This window comes from Taudactylus pleione, unplaced genomic scaffold (genome assembly GCF_031769625.1).
Source record: "Taudactylus pleione unplaced genomic scaffold, aTauple2 ptg000004l, whole genome shotgun sequence".
NCBI lineage: Eukaryota > Metazoa > Chordata > Amphibia > Anura > Myobatrachidae > Taudactylus > Taudactylus pleione.
The window spans coordinates 7,425,593-7,443,833 of NW_028284407.1; the positions used below are offsets into that span (position 1 = coordinate 7,425,593).

At 44.1% G+C, this 18,241-nt stretch overlaps 1 protein-coding gene across 1 annotated transcript in view; it reads right to left on the reverse strand.

Annotated features, from left to right (window-relative positions):
• The window catches only part of LOC148543383 (intelectin-1-like), a 55,155-nt gene extending 41,335 nt beyond the window's left edge, over window positions 1-13,820 (reverse strand). The window contains exons 1-3 of the mRNA XM_088468533.1: window positions 13,741-13,820; window positions 880-1,127; window positions 568-726 (exon numbers count right to left, since the gene is read on the reverse strand). Of these exons, the coding sequence (XP_088324659.1) occupies window positions 568-726; window positions 880-1,071 (351 nt within the window). The 5' untranslated portion in view covers window positions 1,072-1,127; window positions 13,741-13,820. The remainder of the gene's footprint in view (window positions 1-567; window positions 727-879; window positions 1,128-13,740) is intronic.
• Window positions 13,821-18,241: the final 4,421 nt, after the last annotated feature.

Consider the following 18,241-nt stretch of genomic DNA (forward strand, 5'->3'; position numbering starts at 1 on the left):
TGGCGCGTGCCCAGGGCCAATGAAAAAGGGGAAGAAATGAAACCATTCACAGACAATCTAAAAATATAATAATGCTTGTAATATTATTATTAATATTTTAAAGTGATATTCACCTTCATCCCAAGTTGCTAGGAATCCCCTTTACCCAACCTGAAGCATAACTCGCTGAGACGTACTCTCCACTATGTTATCTCACCAAAGCCAAAAAAATGTAAAGCCAAATGCAGTGAACTGTTCATGCTGATACTCTCAACTCCTGTGATGTCTTCACTGTGAGATGAGTCATTGGTCTTGTTTCCATATACTATACCTAGAGTTTTTAGATGCTAGGGTCCCCATTACTGGAAAGTGAGTTTGTCTAGACTGATATTCAGGGGTCTGAATGTCACCTAGAGATCCTCCATCTTTCAGTACCCAGGAAGTACAACTTGGCAGTGTGTAATGTTCTAAGGGAATTCCATTTAAAAAAAAATACAGAGATGTACAGTATCTGCATAAGTCTGCATAATATACTGATTACTTTTTGTACAAACCTGAGAAAAATGTAATTTTGAGGTAATATTTTACCTTGTACAGTTGAAAGAGGTTTCCACCTTCATCAGACAGGAATCCATTATCTGTGCGATATCGGAGAAGTGATGAATCTCTCCATTTGGTTACTGGTGTCTTGTTTGGCACGTGCCATATGCCCACGTCATTAGCAGATATATCATAATAGCCGGGGTTCTGATCACATAGGAGAAATAATTTTCATATGTAAAGTGCTAGAGAAACATGTATTGCTCCAGATAATAGGGTAGCAACAAGTCTCACCTGCCACAATAGAAACTAAATATAACATAATATAGCAGAAATCCTGACCGGCATGATCATTCTTACCTTGTAGTCATCACTGGTGGCTCCAACTGGTAAGCCAAATGTGGCATAGTTTGCCCAGTTGCCATCTCCTTCTGGGTTATTTTCATTGCTCCCCTGTTGGCTGGACCAACGGTCACCAGTAGTGCACTTCCCAAGCATATTGTTTTCATGGATACTGGCTACCAAAGTCCAACCTCCTCCATTGGTGGTCATGTCACAGAAGGTCTGATAGGACACCCCATCTTCACTGGTTAGTGTGTAGATTCCATCTGTATTAAAAGCACATTAATAGCTATTATCTTTCAATTAAAGTAGGTGGTGTGCACATAGAAGCATGTAGTACAAACTAAAAGCACAATATATGTACTGTAGATAGTGTTTTCTGTATAATATATCTATATACTGTATGACCAGAACTGTATACACCATATAGCAAGGGCGGAACTTGCGAGTGGTGGGCCCAGGTGCAAAAAAATATGCTTTGGGCCCCCTCCCTTCTAGTGCCCCTACTAAGTTCATAATATGGCACATGGAAGTGCAACACATGACAGCCGGACAAGACAGATAGCAATCCAGTGTCTAATAATAAACTGTGCCCACTATTAATTCCTATTAATCTTTATACCCTAATGTCGCTATTTAGCGTTGCGTACGCACAAGAAATAATTGCTTTCCAGACATTTATTGTGGTTCCAAAGCACAAAAAGATATTATTCACATAAAAGTATATAGTTACACGCCTTGATCTATAACACAATTAGCGCAAAGGTTATACAAAATACAAGGTACACTCAATACATACGCATGCGCTCTGGATCCAGATTTCCCGTCATCAACTATGAAACCTCCGCCAACAGAAAGAAAGATGACTAACTAACAGATCTAGAGTGCTTGCATATATACCCTTGCAGAGATAGGCAATACAATAGAATGAGTTGGCATAATCCCATTGGTTTTTCCTCCTGGTTCTTCACTTTGTATTGTAATAGTTCAGCCCTCCAACAGCTTTGTGTGCATTTTCCCGATGAAGAACAAGTCTAAACTGGCTAATAAACATTACATTACAGAGTACATTTCAATGCCTATCTCTCTATGATCCATAACTTGCAAACGCATGTTGCAATTTCCTTGCCGATGGAACCGGAAGTCTGCAAATAAACAGTGGCTTAGAATGGCACCAAACATGGTCTGCTTATCATGTACTAAACCTTAGATGCCAAATATATGTATTTCACAATAGACTTGATAAGTATAAAACCTCTAATATTAACCTTAATGCTTAGGGAACTTTTTTATAAGTTTTGGTATGTGTAAGTGTAAGGATATTGCGTGTAGTTGCTAATATGCGTGGTGTGTTTTATGTGCAGAGTGTTTTAATAAACAGCGCAACTGTACGCTGTGCATCTTGTATATTATATGTATGATTTAATGTGCGTATGGGGTATGGTAGGACTTTTAATAATATGCGGTAGCAATGCAGTCGCACGATGCTAATAATAGCATATTAGCATCGCACACAATGGTTTCATGCTGACGACGCCAGATGGCGTCGTCAGGGGCAACATAAAATGGCATCATCCGATATTAACTTGAGATCTGGTCTCGGCCAATCATCCGGCTTTGGCAGTCCACCCTTTGATAGAAAACATTAATACGCTATCACACTCTCATCTTAAATTTATTTTTAGTCTTACACTATGACATATTATCTAATGTTATATTATGGAATGGAACAATGTGGTCATTAAACCATCAATAATGTGTCTCAGGCAGGGACATAAAACTACCCTTATACGCACACCGCGGATCTTGGTAGATCATGGGAAAGATGTGGGGATGCACCTAACCTATAAAGGAAGTCTTGAAGGGGATAGGGACTTTCATTATTTAGGATGTTTAAGATAACATTTAATAATACATTTCATGCATGGCTAAATCTATACATCATCTGATGATACATTCTAGTTCAGGGTTGTAATACAGTTCTTCCTTGACCTTGGTATCCATAATATCATTGCTCATCACCATCATCTCGGTTTCTTGGTTCGCCCTTGTGCACTTTCCACACTTCAATACATTAGGAACACACCTGACACATAAGCCAATTACTAAGATGACAATCAGTATAAGGATCAGGAGCTTACCCACAGTGGCAACCAGTTCCTGGACCCATTCTCCTAGACGGGAGAACCATTTCACAGGGTTCAAATAAGTGAACCACTCTTCTACCTTCTCCTCTACTTCAATCAGTGAAGCATTATGGTTCTTTCAAAATTCCCAGTTTAACTGCAGAATTTCATCCATCTTCTGGTCTACCACCTCCCTGGGGTCACTAGTGCTATTTGTAATATACGTGCAGCACTTGACACCAAATTGGGTGGCCAAAGTCACACAGTATCCCCCAGTGACAGATGTTAAATAATTTAACACTAGCCTATGTTGCACAAGTTCTTTCCTATACGCTTGTAACTCTCTACCTGTATACCTAAACGTGTCATCATACACCTCGGTGATATTATCTATTAATTTAGCAAGGTCTTGAATATACCTGAAATTTAAAGTACCCCGAGCAATCCTGGTGGGATCCAATGCTACTAAAACTTGAAAGCCAGTTGTTTCACTAATCAACTGTGTGGCTTTATGTACATCACCAGGTATCATGTTTCTCTTGTCACGATGTTCATAATGCATATGAAGATATGGAGATGGTGTGTTTTTATGGATATCAAGCATTTCACCATGTGTAAGGGTCATAACTTCTGGAACTACTCTTCCTAGGTAGCATAAACCTTCTGAACTCGGAGAGAGCCACTTATACGCTTTCCTTCCACATATAAAATACACATCATCAGGGAGTACATAAGGGATAGTAAACATCATTATCGTCAAACACATTTCGCTAGCAAGTGATTATATTTCAGGTTCTCCCATTTGACTCATACAAGTTTCTGGTTGTAATACCTTGGCACAATACCCTTCTGGTACCCTACCAACCATTTCTTTGGTGGAACTTAGTGTATATTTATACAGGAAGTGTCTTCCACCTAGTCTGATTGTGCGTAAAAGTTCAAAATTTATAAGTTCATTATCAGCTCTTAGTGAGACGGTCATCGTCTGGTTATTCCCAGTCACCTCCCAAATTCCTGGTTTGTTGTTGTTGGTGATGTTCAAACACAAAAGTGATCTATCTACTTGGTACTGGTGGAGTTTAAAATGAGGTGGTTTGGACATAAGAAATTTTCCATCCAGTGCATCCCCTCTTCACAATTCTAAAACCTCAGAGACATTCAATGGGAATGGCACTAACCCTACATTATGTTGTCCTTGAGGCACGTGAGAGCACACCCAACAGTCAGTTTGATTTAAAACTCTGCCCACCATGGTATGATAATCCTCTAAAGGATAACCACCCCAATACGGGTTATACTTAGGCTGGCACCGTTGGATGCATCTCTGGTCAACTAGGGACCCACAAATCTCACACATACAATAATCCTCAGACGATAGACCTTCACACTGTCTCCGAGTTTCCAAAATAACAGATCTCTTAACAATTACTGTACTGGGTTTGGTCAGATACTCCCCCGACTGGTTTAGCGCTCCTTCTCCCAACTCAACTCCATCAATATCATCATCAGCTCCCCTCTCCGTCATCTGTCCTCCATCACAGAAACCAGAATTCCCGAAACAATCTAGGATGATGAAAACTCTGGAAGAAGACACAAACGTAACAATTTTAGTTACTGCTGTTGCTGCTTCAGCTATTTACTCATTGTTATAAGATACTTTACAGTAACCTCGTTGTTACTTTTCAAATCTTCCTGTGGACTTATAATCAAATGAGGTTGTCTACCAAACAGTACTTCAAAGGGGGACAGATTAAGAGGGGATCTGGGAGTTGTCCTGATGCTATGAAGGACTAGTGGTAGTACTTCTGGCCATCCCAGTCCAGTTTCTGCCATGATCTTACTCAGTTTATTTTTAATAGTACCATTCATCCTCTCCACCTTGGTGCTGGCTTGTGGTCGGTAAGGGGTGTGAAGTCTACTATTAATACCCATCAACTTACACATCTTCTGGAAGACATCACCTGTGAAATGAATACCCCTATCACTTTCAATAATTCTAGGTATACCGTATCTGCATAAAAACTCCTGAACAATCTTTTTAGCAGTAAACACAGCAGTATTAGTGGCAGCTGGATATGCCTCAACCCAATTAGAAAACACATCTGTACAAACTAATACATACTTGAGATTCCTGCAGGGTGGTAATTGGATGAAATCAATTTGTATTACCTGAAAAGGTCCGTCTGTCAGAGGAACGTGGGATGGCTCGGTTTGTATTGTTTTTCCGACGTTCTTCCTCAAGCATGTCAAACAGGACATTGCCCTCTTTTCAGCTTGGGAAGAGAAACCTGGTGCACACCAATATGCCCTGACCAACTTGCACATACCTTGCTTTCCCAGGTGAGTCAGACCATGCGCTGCCTCAGCCAAGCTTGAGTAATATGCCTTGGGTGCCACCGGCTTACCTTGTCCATCTCTCCAGAGTCCAGAGGACTCTTGCCCACATCCCTTCGAACTCCAGACTGGCTTTTCCTGAATGGAACACACATTTTGCATCTCAATTAACTTCTGCATATCAATTGTTTGGAAAACCATCATCATTTGATTAATTGGCATGTTTACTCTTAAACCTGCTGCCCATTTGGCAGCATCGTCTGCCCTGTTATTGCCCAGTGACACCGGATCTTCTTCACATGTATGGGCTTTACACTTAATGACGGCCACTGCCTTAGGCAATAGTCCTTTTATATGTTTTGAGTGTGCGACTGGTGTGCCTGCTGCTGTCATAAAATTTCTCAGATGCCATAGAGCATCAAAATCATGTACTACCCCGAAGGCGTACCTAGAGTCAGTGTAGATTTGCCTTTTGCTAATTCACATGCTCTCCTTAGTGCCACCAGCTCCGCCACTTGGGCTGAGTGAGGTGGACCAAGGGGTTTGGCTTCTATGATGTCTTCGTCATTTACAACAGCATAACCTGTACATAACTCTCCAGTGTCAGTTTGTCTATGACAACTCCCAATTAGTGTAAAATGTCACATCTACATTTTCTAAAGGTGTATCACGTATGTCAGGTCTTGCAGTAAAGGTCTGATTTAAATATTCCATACAATCATGTGCATCAGTATACCTGCAAAACTCACCTTCCACCAGCGACTCACCTCTCTCCACCCTTTGTGCATCATGAGGCACATATGGTAGATACGTTGCTGGTTTAACGTACTGCACCATTTAATGGTGATGTTTGCAGGTGCTATTAGAGCTAGTTCCCATTTTGTGAACCTAGCTGAGGAGACATGTCTGGTTTGGGTAGAATTCAGCAAAGCAGATACAGCATGTGGTGTATAAGCAATCATATCATGGCCTAATACTACATCCTCACTCTTACTGACCAATAGAGCAGTTGCTGCTACACTTCTTAAACACGTTGGGAGTGATCTTGCCACAGTGTCCAATTGTGCACTGTAGTATGCTACGGGCCTACTGGCATCACCATGTCTTTGTGTGAGGACTCCTGCAGCGCAACCATCAGCTTCCGTACAGTACAAATCAAAACGTTTTTCATAATCCGGTATTCCCAATGCAAGTGCTCTTGTCAGACTATCCTTAAGATTAAGGAAAGCCTGCTCTGTTTTCTCTGTGTGTATGACACGATCGGGCTTTGAGGAAGAGTCTAAGGACCTCATTCAGAGTCGATTGTATGCTGCAAGCGATCGCTCTGAATGAGAGCGGCCACTTACTTTTTTAAGTGCCACCTTCTGGTCGATCGCTAGGCTGTGGGTTACCACCCACAGCTCTAGCGACTGACCAGGGTGATGGTCGCGATGGTCAAGACCATCGCGACCATCGGGGCTTGCGACGAGACCCTAAGGTTGGGTCTAGGCACTCGCAAGCCCCAGGGAGCTTCCTGCTCTGATCAAGCAGGAAGCTCCCCACTGACATCACTGATGATGTCAGTGGGGCCGCCCCCAAACAGCAGGTGTTCCATCGGGAATTGGCCAGCCACACCCCCAGCCTGCCCACCAAATGGGGCCACACCCCCAGCCTGCCCACCGATGGTCACTCACCATCGACAACTCGCCCCCTTTGGTGCGAAACCCGGAGCGACCGTCGCTAGCCGGGTCTCGCGCATGAGCACTTGCAACCGGGTCTGAATGACCCCCTAAGTCCTGTAATGGTAAAGCCAAAATAGAAAAACCTGGGATCCACATTCTGCAGTATCCACACATTCCCAAGAAGGTACAGATTTGCTGTTATTTTTGCGGCAGTGTCATGGTCTGTATGGCCAGGATTCTGTCAGTAGTCAGATGTCATAATCTCTGGGTTAGACAGTGTCCTAAGTATTTAACCCTGGACTGGCATGGCTGTAATTTGTCCTTAGCAACCTTGTGTCCTGTTTGCAAGAGATGAAGCAATAAAAGTTTAGTATCATTTAAACATGACATAAACGAATCAGAACACAACAATAAATTGTCCACATATTGTATTAGAACAGATCCGTTGGCAGGTTGAAAAGATTGTAAACAGTCGTGTAAGGCCTGGGAGAAGATACTGGGGCTGTCTATGAAGCCCTGGGGCAATCGTGTCCATGTGTATTGTACCCCCCTGTATGTAAATGCAAATAGGTACTGACAGTCAGGATGAAGAGGGACAGAGAAGAAGGCAGAACAGAGGTCAATGACAGTAAAATGGGTTGCAGTTGGTGGGATTTGCATGAGACTGACAGCTGGATTTGGAACTACAGGGAATTGGCTCTCAACTACCTTATTAACCCCTCTAAGGTCCTGTACTAATCTATAGCCCCTCCCCCCAGCCTTCTTCACTGGAAAAATTGGGTTATAGGCTACACTTGCTATACGGACTAAAATTCCCTGTTGCAATAACCGCTCAATTATGGGATAAACTCCTAACTCTACTTCTGGTTTTAACGGGTACTGGGGAATTTTTGGAGCTTGCCTACCACTTTTTAGATTTACCATTACGGGAGCTACATTTGCCATCAATCCAGTGTCCAAAGTGAACCTGGTATTTGAGATAACATCTGCTCTACCTGAGAAGGCTTTTTATCTGAAACAGTAGAGTGAAACATTAACCTTTGGGGAGTGTCCAATATATCCCTCACCTCGTGCGCAACTCTCTCAGGATTATCTAAAAATATACTATCAGGGGTACAATAAATGACACATCCCATTTTACATAACAAATCCCTTCCCAGTAGGTTAGTAGGGGCCACTGCTGCCAGGAGAAAGGAATGCCTGATATGCAATGGACCAATAGTAACCTCTGTAGATTTGGTTAAAGGAAAATGTTGCACTTTACCCGTACATTGCTGGTACTGTTTTGCTGGTCACCTGTAAATTAGATGGAGATTTTATCACTGATCTGGTCGCCCCTGTGTCTACAAGAAAAGAATGTTTAGTACCAGCTACATCAACCGTCATTACAGGTTCTTCTCTAATATCCACAGTTAACCTGACTGGCTGTAGACTACAGGTGTGACCTGACCCCTAGAGCTGACTATCTTCTTCCAGTAAAGCATTCACTGCTGTGACATGAGCAGGTGATGGCTGGAATTGTCCTAATTGTTGTGGGTGTCCCTTCTGTGGGTATGTTGGTGTTCCCTGGTTTGGCGTTTCCCACATTCTAGCCTTACAGAACTTACTTATGTGGCCCACCTTGTTACATCTATAACACCTTTGTGGTTGACGTGTTGTGAAAGGTTGTTGTTGTTGTGTGGGTTGGGGAATGAGGAAAGATTGTGGTTGTGTATAGGGATAAGGTTTTGGAGGTTGTATGGGATGAGTGTATTGTGGCTGAGTGTGATAAGAGTGCTGCAGTGTTATTTGCATTCCTTCCAGAGCTTGAATACTAACAGCCATTAGTTTCTTGCTCTGCATTTCTCTCTTCCTAAAGATGTTTTTGTCATGTTCAATTGCAGATTCCCTGAGTGTGTCTACTGTAACTCCTCTCCAACCAGGAAGTGAGGTCTGAACCCTGGCTTTTAGAGGATCTTTAAGACCATCCATAAGCACCATTATGGTCATTTCCCTGTGATGGGTGTTGTCCTTTATATCATCTATGCCTGTGTATTGGGTAATAGTCTGCAGCTCTTTGGTGAAATAATCTGCTGCAGACTCACTCTCTTTCTGCTTAATCGTGAAGATTTTACTCCAGTTAACAATTAATGGGAAAAATACAGCCAATTGGGTGACAATGTGGGTTATATTGTCCTGATTGCCTTCATCAGTTATGGGACTATCTCCATCCAATACACAGGCCGTGATAAACTTTTTCATGTCAGTATTGTGTGGAAGACAATACTGCCCATAATACCACTCACCAATCTTTATTGGTTAGCTCATGAGCATTACCTAAATCCTTTACAAATCTCTGGCACTTTTCTAGTTCTTTCCTAGGGTCAGAGAAATCTGTCATTATGGAACGTAGTTCTGCTCTTGTCCATGGACAATGCATCGCTACATTTCTTTTGGCCACTACACAATGTGTGTCTGGATTCCCATTGGGAACAGGTATTGTTCGGATGGGATGGATGCCTGCCACACTGCTACCTTTGGCCTTACTACCTGTTTGAGGGTTCAGCCTATTGCTACTACGTATGGTATTAGTAATCTCCGCTACTGTTACAGCGGGTGTTAATACTTCCTGCACTGGTGGGGCTACCTCCATTTCTGGTACTAGCGGGGCAGCTACCTGTGCTTGCTGTGGTGGTACATTTAGCATTTATGCAACATGGGAAACAGCAGACATCACAACAGGTTCATCATCTGCATCATAAACATGTTCCTTATAGTTACTTAGGAGAGGGTACAAGTTACTTGTTAAATTTTCATGATTATTTAGATCGACTGTACCTTCACCCCCATCTGCATAGGGCAGTGGTGGTCCGTGTGCGCTACTAACATTACCTTCTGAAACGCTACCTTGCTGTGCGTGCACGCTACTTTGCGGCATGCACACAATGCTATTTGCATGCGTCGTGCACGCAACGCTAATTTGCATTGTATGCACAACACTAAGCCACATGTTTCCCTCATGCTGGCACAACTTCAAGCAATCATTAAACTTTACCCTTTTCTTCAGAGACTTCACTAAACATATACTGTCTCTGACATTGTTCAGAACCTTCGAATCAAAGCTACCAATCTTAGGAAACGGTGTTCTACATTTCTTGGTCATTTTGACCCATATGTCGCAGTACGCAGTAGCGTACGCACCATACTTTTTAAACATAATATACCTGGCCGATCCAGTCAGCCCTTCCATCAGCAGCACATCATCGACCATTACTAGAGATTGCCTTACACCCATCTGAGAAAACGCTTAGCAATTTCTAGAGAAATTCGATTGGTGAACGATTTTCATTGAGCTACGTTCACTCACTCTCTCCCATTATGCACAGTCGGCACCCCTGGCATTACAGTCGGCTTGCACAATGAGGAGCAGAATAACCACCTATTGAAAATTATTCTACCTGTGACGATATTAAACCCGAGCTTCCACCGCTCGCTCCTTCCCGTTATGCACCACTTTCCCCGCTAGGCGATATAGTCCGTTGTGCATAAACGAGGAGTAAAATAACTGCCTAGCAATTATTTTACTTGTGATGAATTTAACTCCAAGCTTCACCACTCACTTCCTACTTTGAGTTTACTCCCAGCTGGTAGCATCTAGGAGTTCCAATAACTCCTAACCTTGCCAGCAGCTTCACTCCCACAACAACCCACTTCACAATCACGGTTTATATAACCATGCGGTTCAATCGCATCACCCAAAGAACCTAACTGATCAATGGACTTTGCGATTAATGGGTCCCGGACCAAGAAAACCCTTAGTTTCTCCATAACCACAATGTACCTGCTTTGTACACTGGCCCAGTAGTTTGTACGGCCCCGTCGGGCACCTACCGAGTTTCAAGTAGGCTTAACAGACAGTAGCCTCCACTTCACACTTAGGCTTAACCAGACAGTAGCCTCCGCTTTGCAATCACACGTTTCAATTACATACACCTTTTCTGCACAGAAAATAAAACCCTTTTCACTTAATATAGCAGTATAATTCAGAGGTTTAACAAGCAATCACGCTATTAATAAAATGACCGTTTGAACACGTGGCAGCAATACAGGAAATATGCGTAGGCTATTGTGCGATTACCCTCTAACACAAAATTTTAACAATGAAAGAAAACAACTCTTCCTTCCTTGTCCCTAGATCCTAGTCAGCGCTCCTTTAACACACAATAACAGATAGCGGTCTCTCAGCATCAAGTGGTAACAGGTTTTCGAAGGCAATGCGTTCTTTCCTGCAAATGGCCCTCCACCCTTTGGTGAGAGACCGATAAACGTGTGTTACCATGTGAATTGTGGTAGCTTGACTTCACTCGACGAGCCCCCAACTATTAATTCCTATTAATCTTTATACCCTAATGTCGCTATTTAGCGTTGCGTACGCACAAGAAATAATTGCTTTCCAGACTTTGATTGTGGTTCCAAAGTGCAAAAAGATATTATTCACATAAAAGCATATAGTTACACGCCTTGATCTATAACACAATTAGTGCAATGGTTATACAAAATACAAGGTACAGTAATAGTTCAGCCCTCCAACAGCTCTTTGTGTGCATTTTCCCGCTGAAAAACAAGTCTAAACTGGCTAATAAACATTACATTACAGAGTACATTTCAATGCCTATCTCTCTATGATCCATAACTTGCAAACGCATGTTGCAATTTCCTTGCCGATGGAACCGGAAGTCTGCAAATAAACAGAGGTTTAGAATGGCACCAAACATGGTCTGCTTATCATGTACTAAACCTTAGATACCAAATATATGTATTTCACAATAGACTTGATAAGTATAAAACCTCTAATATTAACCTTAATGCTCAGGGAACCTTTTTATAAGTTTATGTGCAAGTGTAAGGATATTACATGTAGTTGCTAATATGCGTGGTGCATTTTATGTGCAGAGTGTTCTAATAAACAGTGCAACTGTGCGCTGTTCGTCTTGTATATTATATGAATGATTTAATGTGCGTATGGGGTATGGTAGGACTTTTAACAATATGTGGTAGCAATGCAGTCGCACGATGCTAATAATAGCATATTAGCATCGCACACAATGGTTTCATGCTGATGATGCAAGATGGCGTCGTCAGGGGCAACATAAAATGGCGTCGCCCGATATTAACTTGAGATCTGGTCTCAGCCAATCATCCGGCTTCGACACCCATTTTATCAAATAATAATAATATGTGCCCCCTTTAATCGAATAATAATACTCTTTGCCCCTTTTAAAATCACCAGTGTCTGATGTCAGTAGTGCTGCTCGGAGGCTCCACAGATGATCTGCTGGCAGAGGGTGACGTAGAAAGGGTGATGGGAAGAGACCCAGGGTGCTGGGATGGGGGTGATGGGAAGAGGGTGATGGGCAGAAGATGACAGAGAGAGGCATAGGCTGATGGGGCGAGGCAGAGGCTGATGGGGCGAGGCAGAGGCTGATGGGCAGAGGCAGACCATTATAGGGAGAGACATGGGGTGATGGGCAGATGGTGACTTGGAGAGGCAGAAGGTGATGGGTACATGATGACAGGGAGGAGCAGAGGGTTACTGGGAGTGGCACAGTAAATGTGCATACACACTAGACGACAGGATTACAACATTTCAAAGGAGAAGAAAAAAGAAAGCATCTAATAGAGTGTACTCTGAACCAACCGATATTAAAACTTATACTTTTATTGTTATCTATTTAAAATCTTATATAATTTAAAAATATTGGTGAAATATTAAAATATATAGATGTGTAAAGATCAGAAAAAAATTGGTCGACCAATGTATCTGTCACCCAGCTTTAGATTGCTGACAGTCCAGACTGCAGTTCATCAGTGATGATGATCTGATCAGTGGAGGGGGCCCCTGTGGATCCCTTACTCCACAGGGCTCTGTTGCAACGCACTGGGTGCAGCGTTAGCAGTTCTGCCCCTGACATATAGTCCTACAAAACAAATTAACAGCTCATAGAGAGAAGCTGAAAAAAATATAGTATATTATAATCTGGTGTGTAATTCAGTAAAAGAAATGTATTCTATACAAAATATAAAGTACCATGTTAGACAATAACACTTAAAAACATAAAATAATAATTAGTTTATGTGCAATAATCAAATGGCAGGAAACTTTATTTCACTTGGTAACCTGGTATTAAAGTCCAGATACCACTTTAAAAATACACCTATGCCTTATGGTACAGTATGTGTACAAAAAGTCCTTGCATTTAGTATACATGTGATCAAAAAGGGCCGGCTCTAGGGGTGTTCGACCAGTGCGGTCGCACAGGGGCGCCACCCGTAGAGGGCGCACCCCTCCCCAGTATCCCGATTTCACCACCTGCGGGCCGAAGTGGCCCGCAGGTGGTCAAATCGGGAGGTTGGGGACCCCCACTGCCGGAGTGTAAATCGATGCCGCGTGCGGCAACAATTCACTGACGGGAGAGGGCTGGGGGAAGCCCAGCCAGTGACGGAGTGCTGGGCTTTACCCCCAGCCTGACATTATTTGGAGGCGTGCCATGCGGGCACGCCTCCTAATAATGTCACATAGGGGGCGTGACCTATGGTAATTAGGCCACGCACCCAAATATGGTCGCGTGCGATGTAAGGGCGCCTTCTCAAGGCTCCGACCCCTGGAGCCGGCCCTGCCTGTGATCAAACAATGTGGTGTCGCAACTATGATTATGAGATAGTATTTGATTGCTTTCCATATTGTGTAAAGTGTGTATATCTTTTGTCACATTACTCACCTCTGGCACCAGACTGTGACTGCTTGATTTCTTTGCAGCTCCTATACTTGTAGCTATTGTCCACAATGTTGTTTGATGGACTGTAACAATTATAGTCATCTTTCCAGCAGGCCAATAGATTCAGAATGCTCAGCTTCTTCTCATGAAGCGATGGATCATCTGAGAATATATGGAAAATGTTAGATATTACACATCTTTTATATTAGGATAGGGCAGTCTCTATTCTTTATTCAAATAACATGCCTTACTCTCATGTCCAAGTCCAACTGTTACTGTACCGTATATAGGTCATTTATAATTTCCCCCATTTGGATATATTATATTCTACATCTTAACTCATACATCTTGCCCATGGCTTCCATGTGTAGGGTTCTTCTGGTATTTCAATAAGTTTTCTATTGTAAATATTTGTGTACTGTACTACAATTTTGTGTTTTCTATTGATAGATGTGGTTTATGCATGTATAGCCCATTGATACCAGGGAGCATGTATAGTTTAGGCAGATGTCTCTTACAGAGTCTACAGTCTTTTGTTTTTTGCAGTTTTTTTTATTTTGCTAAGCACTTGTAGGGCATTTGCACAAAATACAACTTGACAAGCCTGTATATTAGTGATAGTTACTGCAGCCAATTCTGCGCCGTTCACACCGGAGTCGGGTCTGCATAGATCCGGCTTTTCTGGCGTTGAAGCGGACGCTTGGAGATGACGTCATCTCCAAATGCCACTGAAGCCGGACCAATCGGCCGGCATGCGGCGCGCTCCAGGTCATCGTGACCCGGAGCGCGCCGTTCAGACTGCAGGGTTTCATGGGTTACACCCGTGTTAAACCCTGCAAGTTACCTTGGTTAGTTTGCCGGGTCACTCGACCCGGCAATCCAACCCTCTTCCCTTTTACACCAAGGAGCTACACGGGTTAACTCTGCAATAACCCAGGTTTTAAAAGGGGTATGAGTGGGAATCTTATTACGCCTGCTTCTGTTATCGGCCTCCAGTCACAATTTCCAAAACATTGTAACTTATTTTGAAGATATTGCCACCTGCTCTAACAAAAACCATTGGCGATTATGTTGAATTTGAATATATTTACTTTGAACTTCACAGTAAAATGCATACATTAAAAAAAACAACACAGTTTTGTGCATATGTTAAGTTGCAATGATAACATGATCCATTGCCATACTACCTCTCCTCTGGGCCATGTAGCGACCTCACCCCTGTCCCCGTGGTAGTTCCATTACAATTTGTAACCTTGATTTAATCTTTCTGATCATTAGGTATGTAAAAGGTATCTTACTTTCTCAGATAGTAATTAGAGCATTCCATCTGCTTTGCAGGGTGCTTTAATCAGTAGAACTGCTATGTTTGTCAATCAGTCAGTGAGAGTCAGGTGATCCTGATGTATTTCTTATTTATTTAAAAGTAATAAAAATATGTTTGTATATGTCCAAACTCTCAGCACAGAGATTGACCCTTAAATGAACATTCATCTCTTCTTATATGGACTTTCCTATCACCGGGCAAGGTAACAATGACACAATATATTTGTACTTCAGTTTGATATGACAGTTTGTGTCTCAGCCTCAGGGGCGTATCTACGCATTGGCCGGGATGGCATTCGCCAGGGGCGCCAGCCAAGAAGGGGCGCTGCCCGGCGATGCCCTCCGCGGCCAGGGAATAGAAGCACATACTAGTTTTTGTACCTCCACTGCCCGGAGACTCTCACAGGCAGGAGCCACTGTTACCAGCAGGGCCGCCATCAGGGGGGGACTGCCGGGACTGGAGTCCCGGGCCCGGCCTCTGGCTGAACGGGGGGGGGGCCCGCCGGGGCCCGTCCGCTATTACCGCCATTGCAGAGCCTGCCATAATGAGAAGAAATGGTGCCCAGCCGCCGCTGCTACCGCCCACCAACCTGGTCCTCAGCGTTGGTGAATGGATGGCTAGGAGCCGGACTCGGGAGCTGGAGGAGGCAGCCAGGGCCCGCTCGGGCTGCTCCTCCACCAGCTTACATGATGGCAGGGCAGGGACGTCAGCGCACGTGACTTCATGACGTCACAGCGCGCCGCTTGAGGGTGCCACTGAATCCACAGCAGGAAGGTCACTGACGCTTGCACATCCCCGGCACCTGTTTAATTGTGCCTAGTCTGCACCATGTGACCCCATGGCTGTGTGTGAGCCAGGCAGCATGCGCAGGGTCGGATTAAGGGGGGAGATGTGCGGGGGGGCGAGTATTCCAGGACCTCCTTCTCTCAGGGGCCCCCCAGCCTACTCCAAAGCAGCTCTAGCGCTGCAGTCTGGAAACAATTTTGCTTATCTCTAGCCTCCGCCGCCCCGCGCTGCTGCTGGCGGTGGAGGCCGGAGACTAGCATGATCGGTCCCCTCCCCGGCCTGTGCAGTGGTTGGCACCTGACCTGTCAGCCTCCCCTACCTTCCTTCTCCGACGTTAATAAAGCGGCGCTGCGTCTGCGCTACTGATGTCAATGAGGAGCAGGACACTGGTGCTTGGGGACAGCTGGGAGCCTGGAACTCTTGGAGGACTGAGCTGAACACAGCACACCCCAGCCAGCAGAGGTAAGTGAGAAAATGGGAATCATTAAATATGTAAAGACTGGGGGTGAGGGGCATCATTAAATATGTAAGGGCTGGGGGTGAGGGGCACCATTAAATATGTAATGACTGGGGGTGAGGGGGTATCATTAAATATATAATGACTGGGGGTGAGGGGGTATCATTAAATATGTAAGGGCTGGGGGTGAGGGGCACCATTAAATATGTAATGACTGGGGGTGAGGGGGTATCATTAAATAAATAATGACTGGGGGTGAGGGGGTATCATTAAATATGTAAGGGCTGGGGGTGAGGGGGGATCATTAAATATATAATGACTGGGGGTGAGGGGGTATCATTAAATGTGTAAGGGCTGGGGGTGAGGGGGGATCATTAAATATATCAGGACTGGGGGTGAGGGGGATCCTTAAATATATAATGGCTGGGGGTGAGGGGGGATCATTAAATATATAATGACGGGGTGAGGGGGGATCATTAAATATATAAGGGCTGGGGGTGAGGGGGGATCATTAAATATATAATGATGGGGTGAGGGGGTATCATTAAATATATAAGGGCTGGGGGTGAGGGGGATCCTTAAATATATAATGGCTGGGGGTGAGGGGGGATCATTAAATATATAATGACGGGGTGAGGGGGTATCATTAAATATGTAAGGGCTGGGGGTGAGGGGGTATCATTTAATATATAAGGTATTAGTGTGAGAAGATCATTAAATATATTATATAAGGGGTTAGGGGGAAGATCCTTAAATATATAATATATATATTAGAATAATCATATACTGTATGTAATTTACTAATATATTATGAGTTGTTGGGAGTTGGAAAGACAAAATCATACAATATATACGGGAAGAAGTGGGGGGGACAGTTACTACACATAATAGAATGGATTGTGTCTTTGTGCATGTATATATATATTATATATACAGTATGTATATGTTATGTGCCCCTGCTGATAGGACCTGTGCTGCTGCCTCATGGAGGTGTGATAGGAGGAGGCATACGCACCACGGGCATGGTCAGGGGAGGTGGTGCAAGAGGGAGGGGGCCCCCCTGTCATAAGTGCCCCTGGCACCTTGAAGGCTTAATCGTCACATAGCATGAGGTATTGCGGGCAAGGACTAAGCAGTCATTCCGGGTCATACTGCAAGCAACACAGGGGCTTGTCCATTGGAGCTCGTGCTTCATGTACTGATGGGGGTGGAGGGTGCTGTCCGGACTGTGCCTTCGCCATGCACCTGTGTAAGGTGTGTGGTGGGTGTTGGGGAGGGAGTGACGTTATTGCTGTGTGTGCATCTCTGATCTTTAGCCACTGCTGGAATTTGTTGCAATGGTTACTTGCAGCCTGGTGCTGTATATGTGTGTACCTTCCTGTGTGCAGGAAGTACATGTCTTTGGTACATGGGGGGGGCGCTAGGATGAAGCCCTGCCTAAGGTGTAGAGAGAGCTTGCACCGGCCCTGGCAAGGTCGACGTCAGAGGAGCCACAGACCAAGAGGAGCAGTCGCGTCTGCAGTGCTGGTGGTGGAAGAAACAGGATCCTTCTTAACGGAAATAAGGTAAGTGGTATAAATGGGCAGCAGGGCACACTGACTGGATTTAATAACGGGGAATGAGATGGTGAGAAAAAAAGGCTGCGCAGAAACTGGAAGTAATAACCTGGGGGGGCTGGTGATGAGGCTGGGCATTAATGAGGATGGTTAGGGACCTGCCTAAAGAGTTTACCTTGACGTGGTGGCAAGCTTAATCGTTTTTGCCCAAAATATTTCACTTTTTTTTTTTTGTATGTATGGATAAGGTAACGGGGGGGGGGGGGGCCTGCCTAGTTTGTCTGTCCCGGGCCCCACAATTTCTGATGGCAGCCCTGGTTACCAGCGCCGGTGTCCGGCATCACGCTACACAGAGTGAAGGGACTACAAATAAACTACAGC